Source organism: Sciurus vulgaris (genome assembly GCF_902686455.1).
Source record: "Sciurus vulgaris genome assembly, chromosome: 3".
Lineage (NCBI taxonomy): Eukaryota > Metazoa > Chordata > Mammalia > Rodentia > Sciuridae > Sciurus > Sciurus vulgaris.
Window position 1 is genome coordinate 169,295,613 of NC_136463.1, and position 27,341 is coordinate 169,322,953.

General features: G+C 41.1%; 1 protein-coding gene across 3 annotated transcripts in view; it reads right to left on the reverse strand.

The window, feature by feature from the left end:
* The window catches only part of LOC306656938 (uncharacterized protein), a 112,174-nt gene that overhangs the window by 64,621 nt on the left and 20,212 nt on the right, over positions 1-27,341 (reverse strand). The window contains exon 1 of one of the 3 annotated variants that reach the window (XM_079132556.1): positions 21,697-21,745. The exons of 1 other annotated variant lie outside the window; for it this stretch is intronic. In XM_079132556.1, the coding sequence (XP_078988682.1) occupies positions 21,697-21,721 (25 nt within the window). In that variant the 5' untranslated portion in view covers positions 21,722-21,745. Of the gene's footprint in view, positions 1-4,894; positions 5,020-21,696; positions 21,746-27,341 lie in introns of those variants that run through there. One more of the 3 variants, XR_013762677.1, reaches the window with a different exon arrangement.

Consider the following 27,341-nt stretch of genomic DNA (forward strand, 5'->3'; position numbering starts at 1 on the left):
CTCTCACAGCTTTTGCATAATACTTGCTATGTATATTGTAGCACTAGAAATACCCCCGTCCCTGGAACAACTACCTAGTAAGCAGGGAGAGATGGAGAAGTTAAGGAAGAAACTATAAGCAGATCTCGGGAGAAAACTCATTTGAAGCAAGGTAGTCTAGCTTTCTGTTTAATTCTCCTTTTCTTCAGTAGCAACAGTGTATTAACTAGCTTTACTAGGTTCCCAGGAAATTGGTCTCCCTACCACAACTGGCACTTTGCCATTGTGACCGTTATTTAAAAGGCCATCAATTTACTTATACATGTTCTGCTAAAACGATTTAAAAATTGGAGTAATGAACCAGTAATGCTTTATGCTGAGTTCAAAGCACCATGGCTACTCAGTTATTCCAGCTTGTACTCATGTCTCTTTATCATTTCAGAAGCTCCAATAAGACAGGTCAAGTTACTTACTAGAATTCTAATTTTTTTTTTTTCCTTTAGCACCCCCAAATCCTTGACTGTCATAGTTTTCCCACCCCCAGTAGAACTTTCCCTCCAACCCACCCCATCTTATCCTGCCATCTTGGTCAGTCAATCTTCTATATCCCCCCCCTCCCAGGATGCTCTGGAGTTTTGAACTTTGGCTGCATGCAACCCCCGTTTCTCTCAAGAATGTGCTGCCTTGCTTCTGTCCTGTCTCTTATCAGAGTGCAGGATGGCAGACAGAATCCAGATGTTCTGCCAAAAGAAAAGAAAGCCAGAGAGGCCCTCTGGTGCTGATGGCTGGTGAATAGTCACACTAGCTTTGGGCTGAGTCTTTGACAGAGGTAGGAATAGCAGGTAGAGAGCAGATTATATGAAACCTTGTTAGTTCTCTCCTGTTGTTTTCTGTGCTCTTGGAAGCAGAGACAAAAGAATGGGCATTTAAATATATGTGGGTGGTACCACCTTTTAATTAGTGTCCCCAAATATCTTTCAGGGCAGTTTTTCTCAGCATTGCTTAGCATAGCCTAGAATCTTTTTAAAGATTTTTTTCTGTCTTGGACCAAGTTTTCTTTGCTAATAGTCTGAGTCTCATTCCTGTGTGGGTTTGTGTGACTGGGTAGTAGGGCCTAGGGTGCGGGTTAAATGGAGGGTCAGAGGGGAAGAATGTGAAGAGAAAAGGTATGCATTGGTGTTTATAAAAAATCAATCCAAACAGAAACAGCAAAGGGTGTCTGTGGACAACATGCTGGCTGTGAGCAGGGCTGGAGAGCCAGCCTCTGCCTGCAGGGGCCGCATAGCAACAGAGCTCTGATTGGCCAGACCTGTGCAAAGAATAGGCCTATAACAAGGGATCTGAGCTGCCCTTCTCCTGTGCTCAATTGTAGCAGGCCCAAGCAGGTCCTGCAAAGGCATGCTTGGAAAACCCAGGGGACAGCTATTGGCTAGCAGCACCTGCGAGTCCTGACCGCAGTACAGCTACTGCCTCTGCCTGTGGCTTCTGCTTCCATGAATCCACACTGGATTTGTGTCTTCACAAACCATAAACTCTTGAAGACAAAATCTTATCAACAGAGATAACACAGTTCAAAGAAGTCCCTGAAAGAATATTGGCCAGGGAGTCAGGATTCTGGTTCTGTTTCTATACTAGACATTAATATTGATACATTAATATTAATATATGTACTGCTAACAGAGGAATTACTATCTGCTATACACTGGGTACATGTTCCACGAGAATCCATAATCCTTTATTTATGTTTCTTCATAACAGCCCAAGGAGAAAGAAACAATTATGATCCTACTTTTCAGATTCAGGAACTGAGTAAAGAGAGGCCCAGGGCCGGGTAATCTATAACCATATGGGGCACATGAAGATGCTCAGTTGTCTCTTGACAGTAGTTCAGAATCAGCTGGAAAATTAGGCTGCTTTAGCAACATAGGTTTTCAGTAAAATGGGGCCTGAAATTAAAGTATAAGGTTGAGCCAGTAGTTACTAACATTAAAAATCAAATACCAGATGAAAGTATTGGGGGAAAAAAATCTGAACTTTTTTCAGTGGGGAATTAGAGGTGTGATATGTTCACAATTGAATATAGTATTTGAAAACAGTTTAAAATGAATGGACTGGGACTATATGCAAAAAAAAAAATGTCAAAAACATACTGTTAACTAAAAAGAATAGTTGCAGAACAATTAATGTAGTATCATTTGGGGTCAGTCAGCTGTTCATCATTGTGACCAAAATTTCTGAAAAAAAAAAAAAAAAAAAAAACAACTTAGAGGAAAAAAAGTTCACTCTGGGCTCACAGTTTCAGAGGTTCCCTCTGTGGTCAGCTGACCTCATTGCTTTGGTGCTGAGGTGAGGCAGAGCATCATGGTAGAAGGGCAGAGTGGAGAGATGCTGCTCGGCTCAGAGAAACCAGGAAGTAGAGACAGTGGGAGAAGGCAGGGACAAGACAGAGTCCAAGGTTACACCCCCAGTGACCTACTTCCTCCAGGCACACCCCACCTACCTACAGTTGCCACCCAATAGTCCATTCAAATTATTAACCCATTTAGTGGATTAGTTCACTGATGAAGTTACGGCTCTCATAATTAATTAATTTCACCTCTAAGCATTCCTGCATTTCTTAACACATGAACTTTCCAGAGAATACCTCATAACCAAACCATAGTACATATCATTTAGGAAATTTTAAAAAATCTGCAGAGTAATACTATATAATGTAGGATATATAATATAATTATAATATAAAATAAATTTGTATTAAGCTAATAAGATCATGGCCAGGAATGAATGACCAGATTATTTGTAGTTATTTTTTTCTGGGGGGAAAGTGAAGATACTGGGACTATGAAGAGTAACAAAATAGTTTTCAACTTAAACTGTAAGATCATATGTATACACATTATCTGAAGTCTAAGTAGCAAAAAGCAAACATTTTAAATAGGATTAAATGTGTTAATATGTTTATCATATTATTCTTTTGACTTTTCTGAATTCAAAGAGCATAGAAGAGTCATTCCAACAGACATCTTGTTCATTACACCACCCTGCTTATGTGATAGACAGCTACTGTGGTTTCTTCTAGGAACATTCTGCAGGAGGGTGAGGGACAGATGGAGAAGTGTGTACTATCTAAATTAAAAGAAAGCAAAAACAACCAAGAGTCCTGCATTTCGGAAAGGAAAGAATACGCAAAACCCTTGGAGATGCTACTCCTAGGCAGTTATTCCTCTTCCCCTCTCAGCCAGGAAGCAGTCTTTTTTTTTTTTAGTATCTTTTTTAAAAATTTTTTTATTTGTTCTAATTAATTGTACATAACAGTAGAATGCATTTATACATTTTGAAAGATCATACATAAATGGAGTACAATCTCCCATTCTTCTGATTATACTTAGGATCACATGGGTCATGCAGTCATACATGCACATGAGGTAATAATGTCTGCTTCACTCTACTATCAACCCTTCCCCCATACCCCTTACCCTCCTTCACTCCCCTCTACCTCATATAAAGTAACTCTATTCTTTCCTCCCCTCCTTATTGTGAATTAGCTTCCACATATCAGAGAAAACATTCAGCCTTTATTAAGCTCCCATTTAGCTTAGAGGGTCTACATATGGTAATGCAATTACTGTATTTTTAAAAATATTTCAAAAGTCATGTCCATTTACTTGTGAAAACAAGTTCTCATTCCTCACACACTATCTGTCTTTCTCAGGTAGAGAAGACTAGAGGAATGTTGCACATGTACTCTGCAGACCAGAGGGGAAGGGAAACTGTGTGTCCCAACATGGATTACAGGGAGCAGACAGAAGAAGAGCAGGGAATTTGGATTTACAGGTCCTTATTTCTTCATCCCTGAGATAAACCCAAGATCAGAAAAAAATTAAAATAAAAAATAAAACCTGGTAGAAATTTCCAGGAAAAAAAAAATGGAAGGAACCGAAAATATTAATGGGAGATGGCCAGCAGCACTCTTCATTGACCACAGCTTGGAGGAAATTATGAGTCTTCTCGGAAGAGTCACAAAGCCATAGTCAACATGGTCTGCGTGATAGCTGAGCAGCAGAGCAAGAAAAAGACTGGAAAGGTAAGCCGAGATCATCATAACTTGCACTCCATTGCCTGCTAGTGAACAGTGGACCCAGAAATTCACAAGTGCTCCTGAGAGGAGCCAAGGGGGTTGTGAGAAGACCCCAGACACCACATTGCCTCCAGTGTACTGGGGACTAAAGGCCAACAATCCTGGGACTGAAGCAACATCCACTCCAATAGAAACCAGTGGAAATCCATGGGATAACATATTGGCCCTTCTTTTCTTTCATCACGAACTGTTTCTAACCCCCCTATCCTCCAGGTGCCATCTTGGAGGGAGTAGGGGAAGGAAGAGTCTTTCAAATAACTCAATAAGTATCATCGATATAAATATTATTTAACTGGAAGAAATTGAGAAATCATTGACTGACAAGGTTGTTATCCCATTGGCTAGTGCTATTGAGGTTCTTAATCGATCAGTCATAGAAAAAATTTAAACTCTACATAAGTCACATTTTGTTTGTGTATCTGAATGCAGAGTGAATCAGTGAGCATGATACACAGATCAGTTTCATCCTCTGTCATAGGAATAAATATCAAAGATCATAATCAAGCAAAGAACATGGAATGGAAAGCATTCTAGGGCTTTCTATCTAGGGATTTAAATCTCCAGGTTCATTGCAGTACCTCTTTAAATGCTCAATTTCATGTACACATACATACACACAATTATGATTTAAAAGGTTGTGGTAAATGGTAGAAAGTTTGAGTCTAAAATAGGGCATGTGGCAAGTAGAGAGGTAAAGAGAAAATTCTTGTAAATGTGTAAATGATTACACATATTCACTTGCAGAAGACACAGATGCGCCAAATGGATGTTCTTATTCTTACCCATGGGACAATTATCTGCCATACAGGATCATCAAGGGCCTGAGTCTACAAATTGAGCGGGCAGCTAATGAGTTTAGCATCCATCATCCCTGGCTTATTGGATGGTCCTGTGATTCTTTGCTGCAATGAAATATAAATAAGGGCTTAAAAAGAAGTTTGGCTATAAGCAAGTAAGGTTTCCTATTTGCTTGGTCTAGTGGGCTCTCTGTTGCAGCAGCAGAATGCCCATGCAGATGGGATTTGTACTTTGCAAATTCGAGTAGTCTGGCTAATGGTGAGGACAGAATAACACCCGAGCACACTGGGGCAGGGGGAGAGAACAGGATGCACCCTCTGGGCCTGCCCCCTTCACTGACCTGCGCAGTAGCGGCATTTCTGGGTTCCCTGTGACCCATGGGCTGTCCTCAACTGAACTCTGCTCAGCTCCATCCTGCTGCTCCTCTGTTCCCTGCAGAGTGAGCCTGCCCCTCACTGGCTAGGCCCTCCCTGCCTTTTTTGGTTTAAATTACTTCTTTGAACTTTGGTCTCATTATTTTTGGAGAGTCATTTGGTCTGGAAGATTTTCTTTCTGTTCTCCTTTCTTTTCAGTCTCTTGGATGTGCTTCCCAAGGCCTCTTTTTAACAGTTTCTTTTGGGTGGTTTTTATTACCTTCATGCATCTGATCTGAGTAGGGAGAAGCTCCAAGAGCATTGTCATCTCCACTCCCCTCCTGGATTCCTGCTTGTTTGGTTGTTACTAGAGCTCCTCAGTTTAAAGAGCTGGGGAAATTCTGTCCTCCAGCTGCTCATGACCTAGTTCACAGTATGCATTTTCCAGTACAAGAAACCAAGCCCAGCTGTCATACTGGGCTGCCACAACTTGCTCCCAACTCTCAGGAACAAAACCATAGACCTGAGGCTGCCCCTCAGTGGAGAAAGCTCAAGATCCCATGACACTATTGCTTTCTCGCCCCTGATGGGTGAGATTGATTTGGTAGTTGAACTGCCTTGGATGATATGGGCTGCAAGGAACAGAAAACTGTACCTCTCGACTGGCTTGAATAATGAAGAAAGCATATTATCTCCCATGACAAAAGTTCACGGGTAGAGAAATTCCAAGATTGGTTAATTTGCAGTTCACTGACATCACCAAGGCCCATGTTCCTTCCATCTGTTTGTTCCACCACCCTCCCTGCGAGAGCTCATTCTTAGGCTAGCTAAGCCAATGGTATAAGATGGCTACCATAATCTTGTTGATATAGAATGATGCTTGAGTCCTACAAAAATTAATATATTGAAATTTAACCCCCAATCTGATGATATTAAGAAGCAGACTCTTTGGGAAGTGATTGGGTTATGAAAGTCAAGCCCTTATAAAAGAAGCCTTGCCCCTTCTGCCATGTGAGAAAACAGTAAGAAGCCATCTATAAACCAGAAAGTAGGTCCTTATCAGCCTCTGAAAGACAGGTGCTTTGCTCTTATACTTCCCAGCCTATAGCACTTGAGAAATGAATGTCTGTTGTTTATAAGCCAGCTTGTTTACTTTGTTACTTCAGTCAATGGACTTTGGCACCCAGATACCACAGTGTCCAGCAGAAAAGTGAGCTCATCTATTCCCACATTAACGTGCCTCTCACAGAAGGCTCCTCCTAGACCTTTTCTTGCATTTTTTAGTTAGTATATGTGACATACCCATGCCCAAGTCAATCTCTAGCAACAACTGGGGCACCATTACTGTCTCAAATCAATCATGAAGAAGCTTCTGTGGTTGAAGATGTGACTCCATTCTCCCCAAAGCCCACTCTTCACAGAGGAAGGCAGATGCCTAAACAAATTCAGCAGGCTACAGAAAAGGAGGCAAGGGGGAACATGTTGATGGGTGGGCTCCAAGGTCATTATTGTCTTCCCCCCTGAATTCCTGCTTGTTTGTTTCTTATGGAAGCTCCTCAGTTTGAAGGACTGGGGAACCACTTCTGTCTACTACCATGTAAGAGGAAATCAAGAAAGACTTTTGCCACAAAGTCTTTATCTCTGTCTTGCTAACTCACCCTACTTGTCTCCAGTAACTCAATGTCTCCTATTTTCTGATGTCTGTATATCTCTTTTGTTTCTGGGGAGGCAGAATAGTGTAGCAACTAAGAAATTGACTTTAGAGTTAGCTCTGAATTTGAGATCCTGCTCATTTACTAGCTGTGAACTTTTGCAATTTCCTTTGTCTCCCCAGACCTTTTTATTTCATTCCTAGCAATAAATAATGGTAACCATTTACATCGTGGCGGCTGTATGCCAACCAGTCTTCTAAACCTTTGCATCTATCAACACATTTAATCTGCACAACAATGCAGTAAGATCGATATTATTATCCCTTTTTTTAACATGAGGTAACCGAGGCACACAGAAATTAAGTGAGCTGCCCTGATCACAAAGCGGGTGATGAGCAAAGCTGTGATCTAAATCTGGAGCCCATGACCCCAATCACTGAATTTTACTGCTTCATAATGAAATAGTCAATAAGTCTAGTGCTCACAGGCTGAGAGTGATTATGTAAAATAACACAGCCCAAACATGTAGCAGAGAGGTTTCTGAATCACAAGTACTCAATAAATACCAGGTAAAAATTCTGCAGTCACTTCAAGTGTGTGAAGTCAGTCTGATAACTGAGAGAATTAAACAGCCCTTTGCTAGTTCTCCCTGAGACCAAACCTCTCTTTGTGCCACATTTTGTTCTAGAACTTAGCCCTGGGTTTCCTTATGGTTTGTTCCTTTATTTTCCTAGTTGTTCATAGACGGCAAGACCTCCATGAATATGGAATTGCGTGATCTCCAGACTTCATCTGTATCTACCTGCCTGTGACCTACAAATCTTTCTAAGGCTCTCAAGCCTGAGGAAATGCACCACTGAAATAAATCTATACCTGCTTTAATTCCTGTTTCTAAAGCTATACAGTTCAATTTTCTTTTCTTTTTTTTCTTCTCTTAAAAATCATGACATATTTCTAATACATAGAAAATTCTAGAGAAAATGAAAAAAACAATGTGCCACCATAGACACTTTAAAAATGTTACTATTATTCTGTTTCAGGCTTTTTACAAAACAAATAAATAAAACATTAAAGATGCAATTTAAGTTTCCTACCAACCTTTACTATTTTTGGTAGCCTTTCCCCTAAAAATGTTTCCCCTCTGCCCAAGTTTTTGTATTTTCAGTACATTTTTTATATAGAGGCACTTCTTATCATTTTGTGTGTTTGGTAAACTTAAAGATGAGTGGGAATGATTATATATGAGAGTCTGCTACTTGCTGTTTTAAAACAAATGTTTAGCTTATTTTGTGCATTCCCCTTTTTGTACTTCTTTATAAATCCTTATTTTTCCTCTTTCCCCTGACTTCTTTTTGATCAATAGAGGTCCAGCTATTTTCCCCACTGTCACCAATTTTTTCCCACTTGGCTTCTTGTTTAGAAGCTGAATCATTATTTCTTCTATTTTAATGGTTCCTCCCAAAGTTTTAATTATATGTACACATACAAAAATTTCTGCTAAGTTCCAAATGAATGTATTCATTATCTCAAGCCTCCCCTGAAACAACACAAGGCTTGTAGAATTGGTTTTAATTACCAAACTGAGCACTCCCTGCCATTAATGTTCTTTAATACTGCTTAGACTTTTAACTCAATTTTTTTTGACACACAAAAAATTTTAGTCAATAATCAGTGTTCTTCACTGAAATACTTTACAACTCTTTCTGTCTTGCTTCCAATTGTTCCAATTTCCCTTTTGTTCCCTTAGAAGTAAATACAAGGCTCCATGAGTAATAAATTTCTTTAGTCTTTATATAACTGAATGTGTTCTTATTTTGCTTTCACAACTGAACAATAATTTAGATGGGTACAAAATTCTAGGTTGACTTTTTCCTTAGCACTATCAAGATATTAACTCATTTGTATTTGGGGGCCTAATGTAGCAGGAGATAATTCTTCTGTCAATAACTTTTTTTCTTCTGATAGATTTTGTTTTTATTATTCATATTCTATAGATCACAATGGCATAAATAAGTGTGGGTTTACTTTTTATTTGTTCTATTTGCATTCAGTGTGAACTTTCAACCTAAGAATTTGTGACTTCAATTCTGGAAATTTATATCATTCTCGTATCTATTTCCTGTGGAACTAAATCAGATGCGTACTGGAGCTTCTCAATCCATTTCCCATAAGTCTTAACTGCCCATCACATATTTTCATGTATGTGTAAGTTCTCTTTCAGTTCCTGGGTCTGTTTTTCCTTGGTAGTAGAATTCTCCAGAGAAATCAAATCTATAAGATTTGTGCCTAAGTAGATAGAAACTGATTACAAGGAATTGTCTTATGCAACTATGGAGACTGTTAAGTCCAAGTCTGTAGTGTGGCCAAGTTGGCCCAGGACAGTCAATGATACAGATGAAGTCTGAAGGTGGCTTGCTGGAGGAATCCTTCTCTCCTGAGAGAGCAGGACCTTCTTCTGGCAGTCAGGACTTCATCCAACCTGATTGGATGAGGCTCACTCACATTATAGAGGACCAGCTGCTTTACTGTAGCAATTAAAATGCAAATTTCATCCAAAAATACCCACATAGAAACACCTGAAATAACACTTGAGCAAATGTTTGGGTACCTCATGGCCCAGCTGATACATAAAGTTAGTCATCACACCCATTTTTGTTTTTAATTTTTTTAATTTTATTTTTTTCTTTCTCTCTCTTTTTTAATGTTTTGGCTCTAAATTCTAGTTAAGAGTTTATTCCATTTAATAGTAATTTGTCTCAATGACTTTATTTTTTAGTGTCACAATTTACTATTGTTACTTTAAATATTCTTGTATGTGGCTTTGATTTTTTCTTCCTTTCATTATTTTTTGTTTTATCTTTTAAGTTTTGATTATAGGTTATATCTTTGGCAACCCTAAATAGACTTATTTTTAAATTATTTTCAGGTTGCTCTCTCATTTTAATTTCATTGGAGGTACTTTCATTTTTCCAGACGTTTTTATGTCACAGATGCCCACTTTATTCTTCATGTGTTTCAGAATTGGGGCTACAGGTTGGTCTTGTGTAAGGTCACTTCAAGATACATAGAGGCCCATGGGAGATTTCCATCTGAATGTGATTTTAGGAATATCACAAGTTTCATCTCCAAGTCAGCAATAATCTTGACCTTGGCCTTTGCTCAGGGTTTTTTTTTTTTTACCATCTTCCAGCTTCTAAGGTGTGTAGTTTTAAATAAGCCATAGACCCATGAAGCATTTTTCTCCAGCCTCTTCATGACTTGACAGCAAAGGTGGAGATGAGGTTGTCTACACCCAGTTTTACACTAGTAGAATTGAACACATAGCTGCCTCTGGTGCTTTTTGAACTTATGGCTCATGGGTCAATGGCTTCACTCTACCAATTAAAATGTTAATCTCATCCAGAAATATTGACACAGAAACACCCAGAATAGTATTTCACCAAATATCTTGGTACCTCATGACCCATTCAAAGTGACTCACAAAACTGACCATCACACCCATTTTCATACTCATTTTTACTGCACATGTGACGGCCAGTGTCTTTTACTTGCTGTAAATGAGAGTTGACCATCAAATTCTATATCTACAAAGTCACTCTTCAGAATGAGAAAAGCTGAATATATCTGGAAGGAATGGAATTCTCCATAGAAAATACACACAGAAAACTTATCTGAGGTATCTGCTTTTAAAAGCACATAAATCTCAGCCTTTGATCGACTCTCTTTTCATTTAGTATGACCCCTTCACCCAAAACCACTTCCTCTTCACTTTAGAGCATCAGTTTGTAGCACAGAACAATATCAGTTGACAGGATTCCATCCATCAGGATAGCAGAACTGTGAGGACCCCCAGCAGAGACAGGACTGTTAGTAAGTCCTGTCCTGACAGGCTGCAATCCCATGTGGAGAGGTGAGAAGAGAAAAGTAGGGTGGAAGAGGAAGAGGTGCTGAAGACTGAACGGGCAGGTGGAATTCAGTCTTTTTTTTCCAAATTAAAGAGATGCCTTCCCTGCCAGGGTCTCTGGGCCCTGGTACAGCAATAAGTCAAATACCAGCATTCATCTTCTTGTAAATGGGAACCACTTCCCCTCCTTGGAGCACAGACAGAATGCAGTTGAGAAGCCCAGTGGAAAAAGCTGAGTATGGCTGGGCCACCACACAGAGGCCTTTGCCTCTACGTCTCCTTGAGCTCCCTCCCCAGGAGTGCTTGACAAATATGCAGGGCAAAGAGGTGGCCAAGGAATGCAGCGGTCTCAGCCATTCATTACTGATGCTCAAAACCACTAGGGCAGGAAAAGCAGACAGAGAGCTGGGTAGGATCCGTCTCCGGTGAGGTTTGGAAACAGGAGATGCCCCTGGCTGGGCAGGCAGAATTGATGTGGTCTGGCCTAGGTGCAAGGGAATGGACAGAATGACAGTCACAGCTCTCGGCCAGCCTGGTGGGTCTATGAAAAGAGATGTTTGATTCATTCTCGGGATCTACCCAAGTGACTCTGAAATATTCCTAGACAGTTGCCAGGAGAGTCAATGGTGGGTGAAACAAAGACCAGAAGTCAAATTCTGGGCTTCCAAGCCATTTCCTTCCATCTTTTAAAAGTGTTTTCCTTTATGTCTGCTTACTGATTCTCCTTCTCCAACAAGCTATGAGACCCCTGAGGACAGAGGTACTTTCTACTGCTAACCTCTTCTGCTTCCTCCTGTCAAACGGTGCTGGGCTGCCTCAAAAAGAAGAGTTTCTAATGGACTCAGATCATTTCTTGATCTGACAAGTGGCAAGGGGCTTTGGAGAGGGTGAGCAAGAGCCGGGGCAGCAAGAATGATAAGGAGGTATAGCCCTGGCATTGTGATGATTACTCATTTAGTCTTCCAATTTATACTCTACTCTGATGCCCACAAAAGAGAAAGGAAGTTATTTAAATAAAATGTAGACAAATTGTCTGCCCATTTACCCCCAGACCCAGGTAAATGAGTTTCTTACCTGGAAGAAATTCTACCAAACACGAAATTTAAATGAGAACCAAAAATCTGATACCTACTCATCTCTGGACACATTTGGATCCTATAGATGCAGCTGTGTGCAGACAGACAGATTCATCAGAGGGATGTCTGGAATTAGGTAATAAGAACCAGAAAGAGTGAGTCAGGAAAGCCCTCTTACAGGAAGAAATGTTGAGTAAGGATTTGTGGATGAGGAAGAAATTTGGAACAAGGAGCGGTAGGTAAATACTCTAGGGGTGGTGACGGGCCAAGGATCGAATGAATGGGGGTTCGGGCATGCAGACAAGGATCAGGAAGCATTTTAGGAGAGCCTGCAAATAGAAGGAAGTGGGCACATGGTAATATTGAGCAGAGGAATGAAGCTGTGTGGAAGGGGGAAGCAGCCCATAAAGCTCAAGATAAGGAGACTAGATTGAATCAAACACAAGGGGACACAGGGAGCCAAGTTGGAAACCCATCCAAGCATCTGTGGAGGCATGTAAGAAGTTGTGATCTCTCTAGTCTCTCAAGGAGAATCACAGGAGATTTTCTGATAATTGTGGGTTTCCAGTACAGGCAGATCAGGGGAAGGAGAGACACTTTCCCAGAAAAAGCTCAGAAGTTAAGTAGAGGTGGGATTAGCAGTCAGTGAGTGAAGGCAGTAAGTGAAGGCAGGCACCTTTGATAAAACCTTTTAGAGGAAACTCCCCCATCCTTGCAAAAGAAAACCACTCTTTAGCTTGGTGTGGATCTAAATGAGCTTAATTTAACATCTGAGGATTACTCACTGTTACATCAAGAGAGCAGAAATGCTGGCAAGGGTGTCAGGAGAGAAGAGTCACTGCTTGCTAGTCCTTCACTGTATCAGACGTCTATGACTGACAGCCAACATGAGGGCTTGTCCAGGGTCTTGGGGCTGCCCTACACCCCCATCACTGACAGCCCATGAATAGAACTAGCTAATTTCAAAAGTTCATCTTCAGTTCACTTCAGTTCAACAAATGATTTTTGAATGTCTATTTCAAACCAAGCACAGTTTTGATACTGGAATGCATAAGAATAGATACTGGGGTTCTAGGAGAGATGCTTGCAATCCAATGCAAAGAATGCAAACTAAACAAGCAAATACACAAATGCAATCATTTAGTTGGTGCTCAACACTGTGTGGAAAATAAGACGTTCAGGCCAAACAGGGAAGAAAGTGGCATGTGAGAGGCTGATAGGCAGCACAAGATGGTGAGAAAGGACTCTCCAAGGAGTCGATGTTTGTGCTCAGACAGGAATGGCAAAAGACAGTCAAAGGAAGAGCCAGAGGGAGAGCTTCCCTACAGACGGAAAAGTGCGTTCAACCACCCAATCTCTGAAGCTGAGATTTATAAAAAGGAAATGAAGACTATGTTCTGTATTCAAAGTGAAGGATGAGGCTGAGATGCCATACACACAGACAGAAATGGAGGTAAGAAAAGTAACATGTTGGACATTTGAATGGACTGTAACAGAGGTAAAGATTAAGAAAGAAAGACAAACAGAAATGGTCAGCTGGCAAGCAGCATGTTTCCTGTGTGTGCCTCTTGTAGTTAATTAGTGTGCGCTCATGGAGCCTGTGTGACCACAGAGCGCACATCTGAATGCTGCTCTGGGGCACTGAACAGAAGCTGATAATCTGTCTCCAGGAAAGTAATTTAGAGAAATGGACAGAAAAGCTGAGTGAGCAAGGGCCTTGGGTCTCCCCGCACTCTCCCAGGTTGTGATGACTGCCCATGTTTTTAGGGTCTGTCTTCCACATGATGGTCAGAGCCTCAAAGGCAATGACTGTGCTCAGTGTGTGTCCACAGTGGCCACACAAAGAAAGAGCAGAGATTTTTTCCACACTCTTAACCTTTGTTATGATTTCAAATCAAGGAGATTGGAAGATGATTGGCACTGAATGCTGGACTAACTTTCAAGATTCCTGAGCTTCAGTCCTGACTATCCTGATAACTTCCATGTTATTTTCCCCTGTGGGTTTTACTTTCCCCATATACCAAATTAAGGAACTGGATATTAATATCAAAGGGCTCTCACAGCACTATCGATCTTAAAATTATGCAAGGCGTACAATCAAAGGAGACATGAAAAACCTTAGCAGCTACAGCATCAAACATCAAAAATTAAAGGAGAATTTCATTTCCTCTACAGATGACTTTGGGTAGTATGATTATTTTAACAATATTGAGTTTTCCAGTCCATGAACATGGCCTATATTTCCATTTAACCACGTTCTCTCTAATTTCTTTTGTTGATGTAATTTTCATGGTAGAGATATTTCATTTCCTTGGTTAAATGTAATCATAAATATTTTTAACTTTTTGTATCTACTTGGAATTATATTGCTTTCTTAATTTCTTTTTTGGCAAGTTCATTCCTGGTATATAAAAATGCTATTTTTTTAATTTTTAAATTTGTTCTAATTAGTTATACATGACAATAAAATTATGCATTTTGATAAATCATACATAAATAATAGAGTATAGCTTCTCATTTTACTGATTGTACATGTTGGAGGATCACATCGGTCATACAGTCATACATGTACATGCAGTAATAATGTCTTTTTCACTCTACTATCCTTCCTACCCCCATACTACTTCCCCTTTCTTCACTCCCCTCTACCTAATCTATTTTTTATATGTTGATTTTCCTAACCTGCAGTTTTTCATTATTCCATCATTAAAAAAAAAAAAAAAAGGAAATCATGTCATTTGCAGCAACACGAATGGAACTGGAAATCATCATGTTAAGTGAAATAAGCCAGGCACAGAAAGACAATCACATATTTCCACTCATTTGTGGAACCTAACAAGTCAATCTTGGAAGAACAGAATGGTGGTCACTAGAGACTAGGAAGGGCAGGAAAGAGAAGGAGTGGAAAGAAATCAATAAAGGACACCAAAACAGAGTGGAATAATCACTTCTGGTTCTTCTTTAACACAGTAGGAAAACTATAGGCTATAATAATTGACAACTTCCTTCAAAATGGAAAAAAAGAATAGATAATCCTCAATCCATAAAAATGATTAATGTTTTAAGGGATGGAAATGCTTATTACCCTTATTTGATTGTTGTGCATGTACTGAATAATCATAATGTAACCCGTAAAGATGTACGAATGTTGTGTCTCAATAAAATAATAAATAATAAAAAAATCAAATGGACCAGGGAATTCTGGTGCATTGGTTAGTCTAGTATTTAGCTTTATGTAATAGAAAATACATCAAACAATAGCTTAAGCTGAAGGAAAGTTATTTTCCTCTTATAACAATAAACCAAATTGCTTTAACTCAAGGTCTATAATGAGTATGAGACAAACAAAGTTGGATGGGGGTAATGGCTAAAAGAAAACGTCCTTGGGGGATGAAAGAAAAGTGATGACTTCAGAGGTACTGTTCAAGCACAGGAGGGACAGTCATGGGAGGTAAGAGTGGCCAGCAAGGGGATCATCATGTTCCAATATCCGAGGAGAGGAGTTTGGGTAGGTGAGAGCACCTGCGTGTAACCCTGACAAAGGACTGCTGAACTGCAATGAGAACTTATCTGGACTTGGGTAATTTCTTAGCATCCCCCAGAGACCCCCTTTCTGCCTTACCCCACAAATCCCACCCAGAACAGTAAGAAAGAAGTGGCAGATGTGGAGAGCACAAAGGAGCAGAGCCAGCAAGAACAGCCTGCCCAGCTGGAGAGTACCAGCCAGTCCAAGGAGGAGCTTGGAAGGAAGAGCCGGAAGGACTGAGGTCTGCACCTGAAAGGAGGAGGCATGAGAGTGGCTGAATTATCAGTGGCCGGGGAGTGAGAGTGAGGACCAGGAGAATCTGCCCTGTTGTCTGCCAGGGATACCAAACAAGACCAGGAGCTGCTTCCTGCAGCTGACAGTCTCTCTATGCCCCAAGGACCTCTCTCATTCTGTCCTCAGGAAGCTCTGAAACACCCGCCTATCATGGATTTGAACATCTATTTGTCCTATGAAAACATTTTTTGCTCTGCTCTCTTGGGATCTTAAGTGTGACTGCCCCGGTCACTCTAATTATTGAATGCCACCAATCCCATGGTTTTGAAGGGGCCTCCAAACAGGGCAGCTTTATTCTCAGCACTGAAATGTCCCCAACACGTAAGGACATGTGACATGAACCCATACCAATAATTAGCCCACTGGACTATGTGCTGTAGTGAGCCCAAACTTTACCATTTGTTCACTGTGTTGATTTTTCAATAATAAAAATATATAAGTGCCTAATAACTAATTCTCGGGTATTGAATATGAGCAGCAGTGCCAGAGTATTTTAATGGCACTCCAGCATGACACCCAGTAATATCCCTGCCTGCCCAAAATCAAACTGCTGCCAAAGACCAGGTGGAGTTTCTGTCCACCTGAGGTGAGGTGAGGAGGTGAGCTCTCTCTCTCCCTCCCCATGGCCCCAGTGTCCTGGAAACCTTACCACTCAGAGAAATTGTCTTTGAGTCTCACAGGGTCCCACAGGCTGGGGCCCAGAAGACAACCACACTCATCTTCTGGGGCTTGAGATAACTCTAGAACCTCTCAGAAGCCAGCTCTCTCAGGGTTTTCTCCAGCCCCTTCCCCTTTGCCATTTGCTAGGACTTTTCCACAAACACTTTGGCCATGACTCATTTGGTGAGGCAGAAAGGGGTCAAGGGGAGGAGGAAGCTCAGAGCCCCAGGTCACTGGTGACTGGGCAACTCAGAGGAAGCTAAGTCCAGGCAAATAATCATTATCATCTCTCCCCAGTGCTCCTTCCCCGCCTTTCCTGATGGAAACAAAGTGGATTTGAGGTGAAACATGTGTTTTGCTGTGAACCAACTTCACTTGTCTTTTCTTTCTCTGTTCAGTGTTAACCCTCTCAATGTCATGAGGTAGCTTGTCACATCACCTAATTTAATCCATCTCCCCAGGGACAACCAAGGCATAGTCCTTAACAGACATTGTCCAGTTTATAGGGTAGGTGAGGTGATTTGTCCTTCTTTTTCCCCTTGGCTACAGTGTGTCTGAACTGAGCTCAAAGTATTAAATTATGTCTTCCTACTTGATTCATCCAGCAACCATCTATTGAAAGAAAAGTATAGGCCAAGAATCATGCTATTTAATGGAGATATAATGATCAGAAAGACATGTATGGTCCTTTGAGAGCTTATGTTCCAGTGGGAAAAAGGACAAAGGAGGAAGTTAAAAAATGAAATTGTCACAACTTGTGATACATGCCTAAGAAGTCAAGAACTAGGGTGCCATGAAAGATAACAATAGGTAAGAGTCACAGGAGGTCAGGAAGATCCTTTTCATAAAGAAGACATTTAAAATGGGACATTGAGGTTGACAAGCTATGGAAAGAAAGGCATGAAGAGGCTTTGAGAAGAGAATAGGATCATGTCTTAAAGGAACAGAAAAGATTTTAATGTTTTCTAAAAACTGTATGACAACATATCTTTCCTGTGTTCATACATGAATACGCAATTGGTGAAACTTCATGTCACGTACAACCACAAGAATGGGATCCTAATTAGAATAAGTTATACTCTGTGTATGTATATTATGTCGAAATAAACTCTACTATCACATATACCTAAAAAGAACAAAATTTTTAAAAAAGAAAGTGAGTGTAAAATAAAATATTTCTAAAAGTTTTGCACTAATTTTATAAGGACAAAACCTCCCCAATAAAGAAAAATATGCAAGTAGAAAAATTTTTAAAACTTTTTAATTGTACTGACATAAAACAGAGCATTTGATGCTTACTGAATGGGGCAGAAAACAGTGACACAAAAACGTCAGAAGAAAGGCAGAGGCCAGTGGGGGCAAGCCTGGCCACCTATAGAGGAACTTTGATTTTCTTCTAGGACCACTTGGAAGTAAGGCATTGAAGAGCTCAGAGGAAAGTCATGGATTCTCTGAGATACACTCCCAGGGCAGAACTTGGGTGACTCTGAGACTCCCCCAGCTTCATCCTCAACCTCCGTTCTCAACCCTTGCCCAGTGCCAGCATCCAAAAGAAGTTAAAACCATGTTTACTTGTCTCACAGGTTCTTCAGTCCTCTGATAGGGACAATAAAAAGGGATACAGTTCAAATCGGTCCATTTGGCAACCTCTGAGCAAAGTTTGGTCAATGATCAACTCTCAGCAAAAATGAGATTTTTAAATTATTGTGAGAAGTTTCAAGGATCCAGCCTCTCCCTGTCCCCCATGACTGTGAATAATCCCAAATTTTTTATAGGACAGTGCAAGCTTTCTTAAGCCAGAGGATGTTTGCCAGATAGTTCTACTCTGAGTGGTTACAAAAGATGGTATCCAATAACAGCCCAGACCTCTTAGGTTCAGACACTCACATTACACCCAAATGTGCAGAGAAAGTGTGGCTTCTTCACACTTTTGAAAGTAGTATGATCCTCTCCAGATATCCACATGTGATAGGAGGAGAAACAGGTAAATTCAAAAAAAAAAAAAAAAAAAAAAAAAACCAGATAATTTCACTCAGATATAATAATTTCAACAGTGCTTTTAGGTAAAATACGTTCTCAGACTTCATCACTCTCCCATTGTTTCCTTTCCCACTATAGTTTGTGGGCATATGATCATAGCTTGCAGTGTCCTCAAGGCCAGAGAGAGAAAGGAGACCCTCATGGCAGCTTCTGATCAATGCTGGCAAGTAGGACTGTTTGGGAAAGTGATTCTATCCAGGCTAATCTTCTGACATTAGTTATTGAGAGTCTCCGGTGGCATAATTCATGGCCTAATATTTTTTTGTTTTGGCTATAGCCCAGTCACCCTCCAGTGCTTGACCCAGCCTTGCTGCCATCATCGTGGATGGTGCTCAGGACTGGCTGAGTCGTCCTAAGGCTCTAGCCTAGGGGATCCATTCCATAACTCTAATGCCTCTTCAGCCCTGCCCAGAAGTCCACTTCCACTGTCCCTCAGTCTCTTAGCCAACTTCTCATCCCTAGGTCTACATCCTTCCCAAACAGCATAGGAACTCAGGCTGCTCAAGAGGAAAAAAAAATCCAAGCCTTCCATCTCCTAAGACTACGGGACCTATCAGTTATACTTTGATGTGGCCAACTGAAAGCTGGTTCTTTTCTGTTGAGTCCCTCCAAGAGATAAAGAAGACGTTTCTCAGCCTTCAAACTCCATTTTATGTAGCTATTTTGGATGCTTCTTAAGTGCTTGATCCTACACACCATCCCATCTGCTGCACGACATTGCAATTTTCCTCTATCTTCATTCTTTTCCCCATGATCCCTTAAAGTATGAACAGGGATGGCCTTTATTCTAGTTGATTCTCCATGTTATATATTCCTCCTACCCTCATTAATCAACTCAGAGGTAATACAGGATTCCTTGTGTTAACCCCCCTTTTTTATCATCATTTTTAAAAAATCACTGGAATCTACAAGGAGCATTTATTTGATCTTGACCTTTGAAGTATTTTAAGTGACAACATGCAACCTCTACCCTTTTTCTTCATATCCAAATACATTATCAAGTTTGGAGGAGATATTTTTCAAATACCATTTATTGGTTCTCAATATGTATATTGCCATTTAAAAGTTTGAAAAAAAAAGACTTTAAGGCTACAAAATTGCATGTAAATGCTATATGCCTGCAAATTTCAAAAGGACAGTGATACTTGAAGGCAGGGTGGGTCAGAGAAAAGGCAGAAGAAAGTTATTAGATACTGAAGCCATTCTTAAATACTGAAGAAATCAAGATATTTTCTAATTTTTTAAATAGAGAAATAGACATTTTAATATGTTATTTAAAGTAGCAAAGAGACCAATGAAAGGGATGCTAGCAATAATCTAAATTTCTCATCTGTAATAGCATAAAATAGGTGGGTACAGTAGTGCATGCCTGTAGTCCCAGTGACTTGGAAGTATGAGGTAGGAGGATCTCAAGTTTAAAGCAGCCTCAGCAACTTAGCAAGGCCCTAAGCAATTGAGCTAGACCCTGTCTCAAAATAAAAAATAAAATGGGACTGGGGATGTGGCTCAGTGGATAAGTGCCTGGGTTCAATTCCCCATAGGGGAAAAAAAGGTATAAAATCATGCTATTTTAAAAAATTGAAATGGAGGTAAAAGCATGTTTTTTACACATATGGAAATAACCAGCAGAAGTTCTAAAACTAGAAATAACTCTGAATGTTTACATCTGAAAAGTGTGGTTGGTGTGGAGAGAATTCTACTTACTTTTTGCTTTGTGTATTTCTCTACACGTATTTCTTCCCACATGAGAAAGTCCTCGTTGAAAGGTGGTGGTTAATGTGGATCCCAAAGATCAAAGAATGTTTCACAAGAGACAGGAAGTAGGTGTTAGAGGTGGGATGGGGAAGATATCCTCAGACACAGAAGGCTCACAGTAGGGGCCAAAGTAAGAACAAAGTAGATTGGGTACAGAAGCTGCCAGTCTCAGAACAGGTTTTAGGGGTGTACGTTCAGTTAGGTAGGTATGGAGCAAAGCATAGCAGACACCAGACTTAGGTGACCATCCTTTTTCTCTCTGCAGAGAATAAAGACATGTTAAAAGAAACTGAGGAATTCAGACACTTCTGTGGTCTGAAGAATCAAAGTCCCCACAGAAGAGACAAGGTAATCTTGGAGTTGTCAAGGGTGTTCATGTCAAAAAAAGACTAGCAGATCAAGTTGCCCAATAAAAGAAGCCTATAAAATGAGGCTCAGAATCTGGCATTTCAGGGTTAGCAAATGAAGACCAGCCAGAACCTTCCCTGTCCTGACTATGAGGGAAAGACTCCAAATTCAAAGCAGCACCAGAAGTGCCCAGTAGCCTCTGTGGATGCCCCTCCACCTGGCTGAATGGAGGGAGGGAGGAGAGTGTGGTGTTAGCAGGTCATGCTCAGGACCAAAGATTTTATGAAGCTATGTCATCAAGTCCTCCACTTTCAGAATTACCACTGTTGGTTTGGGCTTTTATAAGAGTTCCAACCCTTTTTATTATTTTTTTCCATCCTGTTTTATTCTCCTTTTGCTTTTGGTTTCCCAACATATTTTGGCCTGCTCCCCCATCTCTTTGAGCCAATTCATTGTTTCTCAGGAGAAACTGACTAAGAAGAAATCCCTCTCTGGACATGAATTCTTCTCATGGGGTTTCCACACTTAGTAGCAAGTTCTCTCAGGCTTCTGCAGGAAGAGGAGAAATATCACTCAGGCCTTCACTTTGAATGGGACCAGAAAGAGGTCCAGAATTCTGGGGGAATTTCAGAGATCCACACTGTCACAGAATGGAGGACCATTAGATGGCTTTCAGACCCGCATAGGTCCTTTCTAAACCAGCAATGTCAGGAGCATGGCCTTCTGTGTTCAGGCAGGAATCACTTTAATTCACTTATCGCAGGCAACATGCAAGGAAGTGGGGAGTCAGTGACTAGCTTACTCCCAAATATCTGACAGCAGTCAGATAAGGGCTCACTTCTCACATCCAGTACGGACACAGCCTTTCCCTAAGACTGCTGCAGTCTCCAAGTGGCCTCCATCACTGGGTTCCATTGGAGAAAGACACCAAAAGTCACTGTTGAATGACCAATGATACTTATAAAGAGAGGTCATGTGATAAAAAGCCAGTTCAGTCATTTGAAGCTGAACTTCTAGAAAGTAAACTCACTATCAAAGGTAGAGCAGACCCACAGGAAAGGAGATATAAACTGAACTGGAAGAAACCTTGGGGATTACCTAGCTCCATGCCATCATTTTACATTTAAGGAAACCAAGTCCCAGGTTTACCAGTGCAATTGCAAAGCTACTTACTGATAGGAACAGGCTCATTCCACATGGTATCTTAGTCCACAGAATCCATTCATAGGAGCATGCCATTTTAGAACTGGAGTGTTTAGGAATGAGGGTCTTAGATCAAAACCAGGAATTTCCAAAAATGTGACAGTACTTATACCTCTTGGGAAGAATGACACAAAAAACACATGTGTTCCAGTTATTGGTGTGTGACACACCACTCCCAAATTGAACAGCTTGAAATTACAACACTTCTTTTTCTTGTGAATCTGACATGAACAGGTCTCAGTGGAGATAGCTCATCTCTGCTCTAATCAGCATCAGCTGGGGCAACTGGAATTGGGGATCATCTGAAGACCTGCTGACTCTTGATGCTGGCCAGCAGCTAGGCTATCAGAAGGACCTGTGGCCAGAACCCTCTGTGTCCTCTCCATGTTCCCACTAAGAACATATCATCTTGCTTCGCATGAGAGAGAGAGCAATAGAGAGCGAGAGCGAGAGAGAGAGAGAGAGAGAGAGAGAGAGAGAGAGAGCGCCAGGAACCTGCCAAGTAGCCCGTCTGCCCCAGCTCTGGATGCACACAGCACAGTGTATTCCATGTTCTATTTGTCACAGCAGTTGCAAAGCCTGATCCATCTTAAAGGGCAGGGGAATCCAAATTTCAGTGGAGACCTGCCAATAATTTGAAGACATATTATAAAACCACCACAGCAGGTAAATTTTCAAAGCTGATTTTGGGGGCTCATCCCAACTAAATTCTGGGAAGTCCTTGAGTCAAGATATAAATTTGGACCATCCAACAGAGGAAAAAAACTTCAAATTCTCTTGGTTTATGGAAGTCCCTAGTCACCCAACTCACCCCAGATCCTGCAAGACAGAGGTAACTCAAGAATTGAAAACAAAGAGTCTGCTGATGTTTCAGCTTCCTAAAGCTGAGAATCCTGTTAAGTTCATCAGAATAATAAGTCAAGCAGCCAGGGAACCTTTCAATGAGGGAAAAGTAGCCCAGGTATTCATGAATAGAGTAAGAATTTGAAGGTTCTGATAAAAACCAAAGAAAACTATGGCAAGATGGTTTCCTAATGTTTTAGTCAAGGTTTTTGGCAACTGTGACTAAAAGGACCCAACCAGAACAATTTTAGGGGAGGAAAAATTCATTTGGAGGCTTACGGTTTCAGTGGTCTCAATCAATAGAAGGCTTTATTCCTTGGGGCTCAAGGTGAGGCAGGACATCACGGTGGAAGAGTGTGGCAGAGGGAATAGCTCACACATTGATCAGGAAGCAGAGAGAGAGAGAGAGACTCCACTTTCCAGATACAAATATATACCCCAAAGCCACACCCCCAATTCCCACCTCTTCCAGCCACACCCTACCACTTCAGTTAATCCCATCAGGATTAATTCACCAATTAAGTTAAGACTCTAATTCAATCATTTCTCCTCTGAACCTTCTTGCATTGTTTCACACGTGAGCTTTTGGGGGACACCTCGCATCCAAACCATAACACCTAATAATCTTCCAGGGGATGCCAGATGGGTCTCACCTTGTCTGGCTTATTGGACATCTATGGACACAAGAATAACCTTTCCCTCCCAGTTTTAACAAATCAAGGCGAGAAACTCTCTGAATTTTGCACACAAGTTGTAAATTGAGGGGACCTATTTCCTGATTGTTCATGTTTTCTTGGTAAGCTTTCTAAGTAGCTAGAGTTTCTACCACATAGCATTCTTCTTCTGGGAAAGGTAAAACATCTTCTGTCTGCCTTGACTGAAGTGTGCAGAGGCACCATATTAGCCTCTTAGCCCTCAAGTCACACTAAGAAAACACTGGATTCTGAAACTACTGGATGCTTAAGCAACACGGAGGGATGGAGTGAGGAGGTAGGGGCAAGGCTACAGGCTAAAGATTGTCCACATGAGGGCAAGAGGAGAGGACAACGTGGAGTACGAGGGGCAGTAGTCAGTGACGAGAAAAGGTAACTAAAGAGGCGAGGGATGAGTACAAGTAGAATAGGTAAAAGGGGAAAGAGCCCTGACACTACACAGGGGTGCTTCTTGGTGGGATGAAGGTGCTAAATTCTCCACCTTTGAAAATCCACAGATACCTCCCTACCTTTTGTGGGCATTCACCTTCCAAGGGATGTGTCAACAAAGAGATAAGAACAAGTGGCACCAGGGAAGAGAGTCTCACCACTGATTGCACGAATATCTCTCTCTCTCTCTCTCTCACATACACACACACACACACACACACACACACACACACATTAGGCATCTTATTTTACAAATGTCGTGCAAAAGTCACGTCCTTTAGATTGCAGACTGGCCCCTTAGGAAGCTGAAGTATGATTTCATCTTTCAGAAGGCTCAGGGTCAGCCTCTGTGAGTTGTTCAAGGGAACTCTGAGGCCATTCTGTGGATCTTCAATACAACTCCTCAAACAGAAGGCGCTCCCTCACCTCTCAGGGGTGAATGCTCTCAAAGCTACTCTTAGAGGAGTGTCCTGGGGGTGGACAAAGCCAGAATGCCAATCCATTGGGTGTGAACACTGAAACTCAAAAACTAGGGGAAGACAGAAGAGGAGAGGACAGAGAGAGAGAGAGAGACAGAGACAGAGAAGTGGAGGAGAGAGAAGAGGAAAGGAGAGAAAAGAGAGAGAGAGAAAGCACAGGCACATCTGTGTGTGTGTTTAGAAGGACAACAGGCAAAGGGGAGAGGAAGGAAAAGAGGAAAAGTTGACACTTGAAAAGTCTTTGCTTGGGTTGAAGCCACAGTAAATCAGAGGATAATGAAATTCTGCACAGATTAAATGCCCATCAACAAAAATCTTGGAGGCAAATGAGGAATTTTATCACAAAATCTCAGTGTCATGTAAATTTTAGTAGACAGGGATATCAAAATGTTAGCAACAATTACACCCTTCTTATAACAGAATTGGTTTCAAAAATGAAAGAAGGAAGAAAGAAGAATGGGAACACTTCTACAAATGATTAAAGGGGGAGAAGGAATCATGCATAGGGGGAGCTGGGGAGAGAGGGAGGGGCTAGCTGGCAGCGATAAATATAGAACCATAATTTAAGAGACAGTAGGAAACGCTTTGTGTGTGTTAATTGGAAATGCTTTCTAGAGGCTGCAGTTTGTTCACCATGAATGTCATGACCTTGGGTTCCTTGAGGGAATGTGGACTCCACCCTGTCCCCATGGTGAAGGGAAGAAACGAGAAACCATGTCATTCAATGGATGAAAGGACTTCCAGTTTATTGGTGGAAGGAACCATTTTTTTTGTTGTTGTTTTTGTTTTTCTCTTTCATTCTTTGGATTAAAGGGACAAATGCTATGGGACCACAACAAAGCCATCCTGTTTGCCAAGGAAAGACCCTTGGATGGGAAGGTTTGAGAACAGCCACACCCCATGTTAGAGCAACAAGATGGATTCTCCTTTCTGCTTTTGGCTGCCAAAAATTCTGGTTAGTCAAATGAGCATTTGTTCCAAAGGAAATGGAGGTGTTGGGAACTGGCTCTGGGAAGAAGATTCCTTCAGTTTATCTGAGACAGTTCTTTTCCCAGAGTCTGGCTCTGTGTCTCATGATAGAGCAGAAGGGGTCATACTAGCTTATCAGAAAGCTCTAGTCAACTGAGATTTGAAACCTGTCATACATTTGGTATGAAACTCTTGTTTGTTTGTTTGTTTGTTTTAATAAGAAAAATGGTGAAAAGTAAACCTTCAGGAAATTTCTGCCAACCAGCCCTTATTCTGATGCTTCTTGTTCAGATCTCTTCCTCCTTCCATCCCTTCCCACACCATTGCCATGCAAGCAGAGCATTTTAGAGCAAGAGACTTAAAGATGACCCAGGGTCCTGATGTCCAAGCTCTGGTTGTATCCCAGATATAAATAGCACATGAAAAACAAAACTTAAACTTGAAACAACTCAAGTCCCCGAACCATCTCAGACCCATGAAATGTCTGGGAGATGCTGGGAGGAGACAGGAACTCTGCATTTTTAATGAGCACCAAGGTTTATCTCATGTGGTCATTCTACTTGGAAGTCACTAAAAAACAAACCCTCTATTTTTTATCCATGTAATTAAAACTCAGAGAGGGAAGGGCTTCCAAAGCCACACTCAGCTGAGACCAGAATGTAAATATGTCACTTCTCAATCCAGAATGTTTCTTGTATATTGACAATTTCCCTCAAAGCATGAATAAGACCTGAATCTTCTCTACCACCTAAGTCAGGCCTGATGTGAGCCTACATCTGAGAACTCTACATTTATGACAACAATGACGACAACGACAGCAGCCTTGGTAGTGGTGACAACTAATAGTCACTTGGGTGCTTGATGCTATATAAAAACTTATTTAATCTTCAAAACCATCCTATAGGGTCAGCAGTACAATTGAATTTAAGCATGGAGGGATCAGGAAAGTTACTCAAGGTCACCCAGCTAGAAGGATATGGAACTGGGATTCAAGTCTGGGACAGGCAGAACCCAGAAGAAGTGCCCGACATCCTCAACATGCTTGTGCATTTTAGCATTTCACCTTTTGGTCACACAAGACAGTCTCATTCTTATTGTGTATTACCTCTCTCCATCTTAATATCTCCTCTTCCTGTCCTCCATACCTGTTGTAGGTAGGTACAATAGAGGGTGATGTCATGAACCTGGAATGAACAGGAAGATGATTAGGAATGTGGGAAAGCACTGGTGTTCAAGGAGGTAAGTGCTGAGAAAGTTTTGTAGAGTGAGTATGACCAGGAGGGACCAGGCACAGGACCAACTCATGGCATGTCCCTTTCAGCCGATTTCATACCCAGATCTCCACAAAATTGAAAACAGGACTTAGATAGGATGAAAATAAGCACTGACTATGTTCCCCTGCCATGAAATATAGGAGTTCTTGTTTACTATGTTGGAGGACATGATTTAAGTCTTCTTTGGTTCAGAAAGATCTATAGGAAAGTTCCTCTCTATCATCCTCCCTACCACTCCCACCTCTGTATTTCAGATATAAGTGCCCATCTTGGAAAAGGTCCAGTGAATTCTGAGCTAGTTACCATAAGAGAAGGCCCACCAAAGTGGTGAGCTTGAACATGGTCTCACCAATAAAACGTGCTGTTCTTTCTCTTTGCTTGGTGGGCCGAAGGGGTGGGAGCTAGGAAGTAGGTGAGAGGAGGAGAGACAAACCAGAAGTAGTCCTCTAATTCAACACCCTTATGAGAGATGGAACAGAGAAGTCCTGTCTCCTTTTCAAAAGCATGAAAGGTGGGATGGTGGGTGTTGTCTACTAACACCAGGCCTTGTCTCTGATATGCTCCCTGTCTGTCCCCACCAAACTACCCAATAAGTGTAGCAAGCTCTCATGTCCCCAGTGGAGCTCATTTGCCTTGATTCATTCATGTTCTTTTTAATTACCTTCTTGTATGAATGATGAATAGAAGAAACCCAGTCCTGTGACTTAGCCATTGAAACAATGCATTTGTGAATATTTAGATCAGTTAACTTAATTCTGCTCCATTTCTCCAATCACAACGAAGAGTCAATACAAAGCATTAACCCATTGTGAAATGACATTACCTTTGTTTTCCTTGCTTGCTCAAAGGAAGATTAAGTACCCTTAAGTGGAAAGAGAAGTGAAGCAGGGAGATGATAGAAAGAAGGC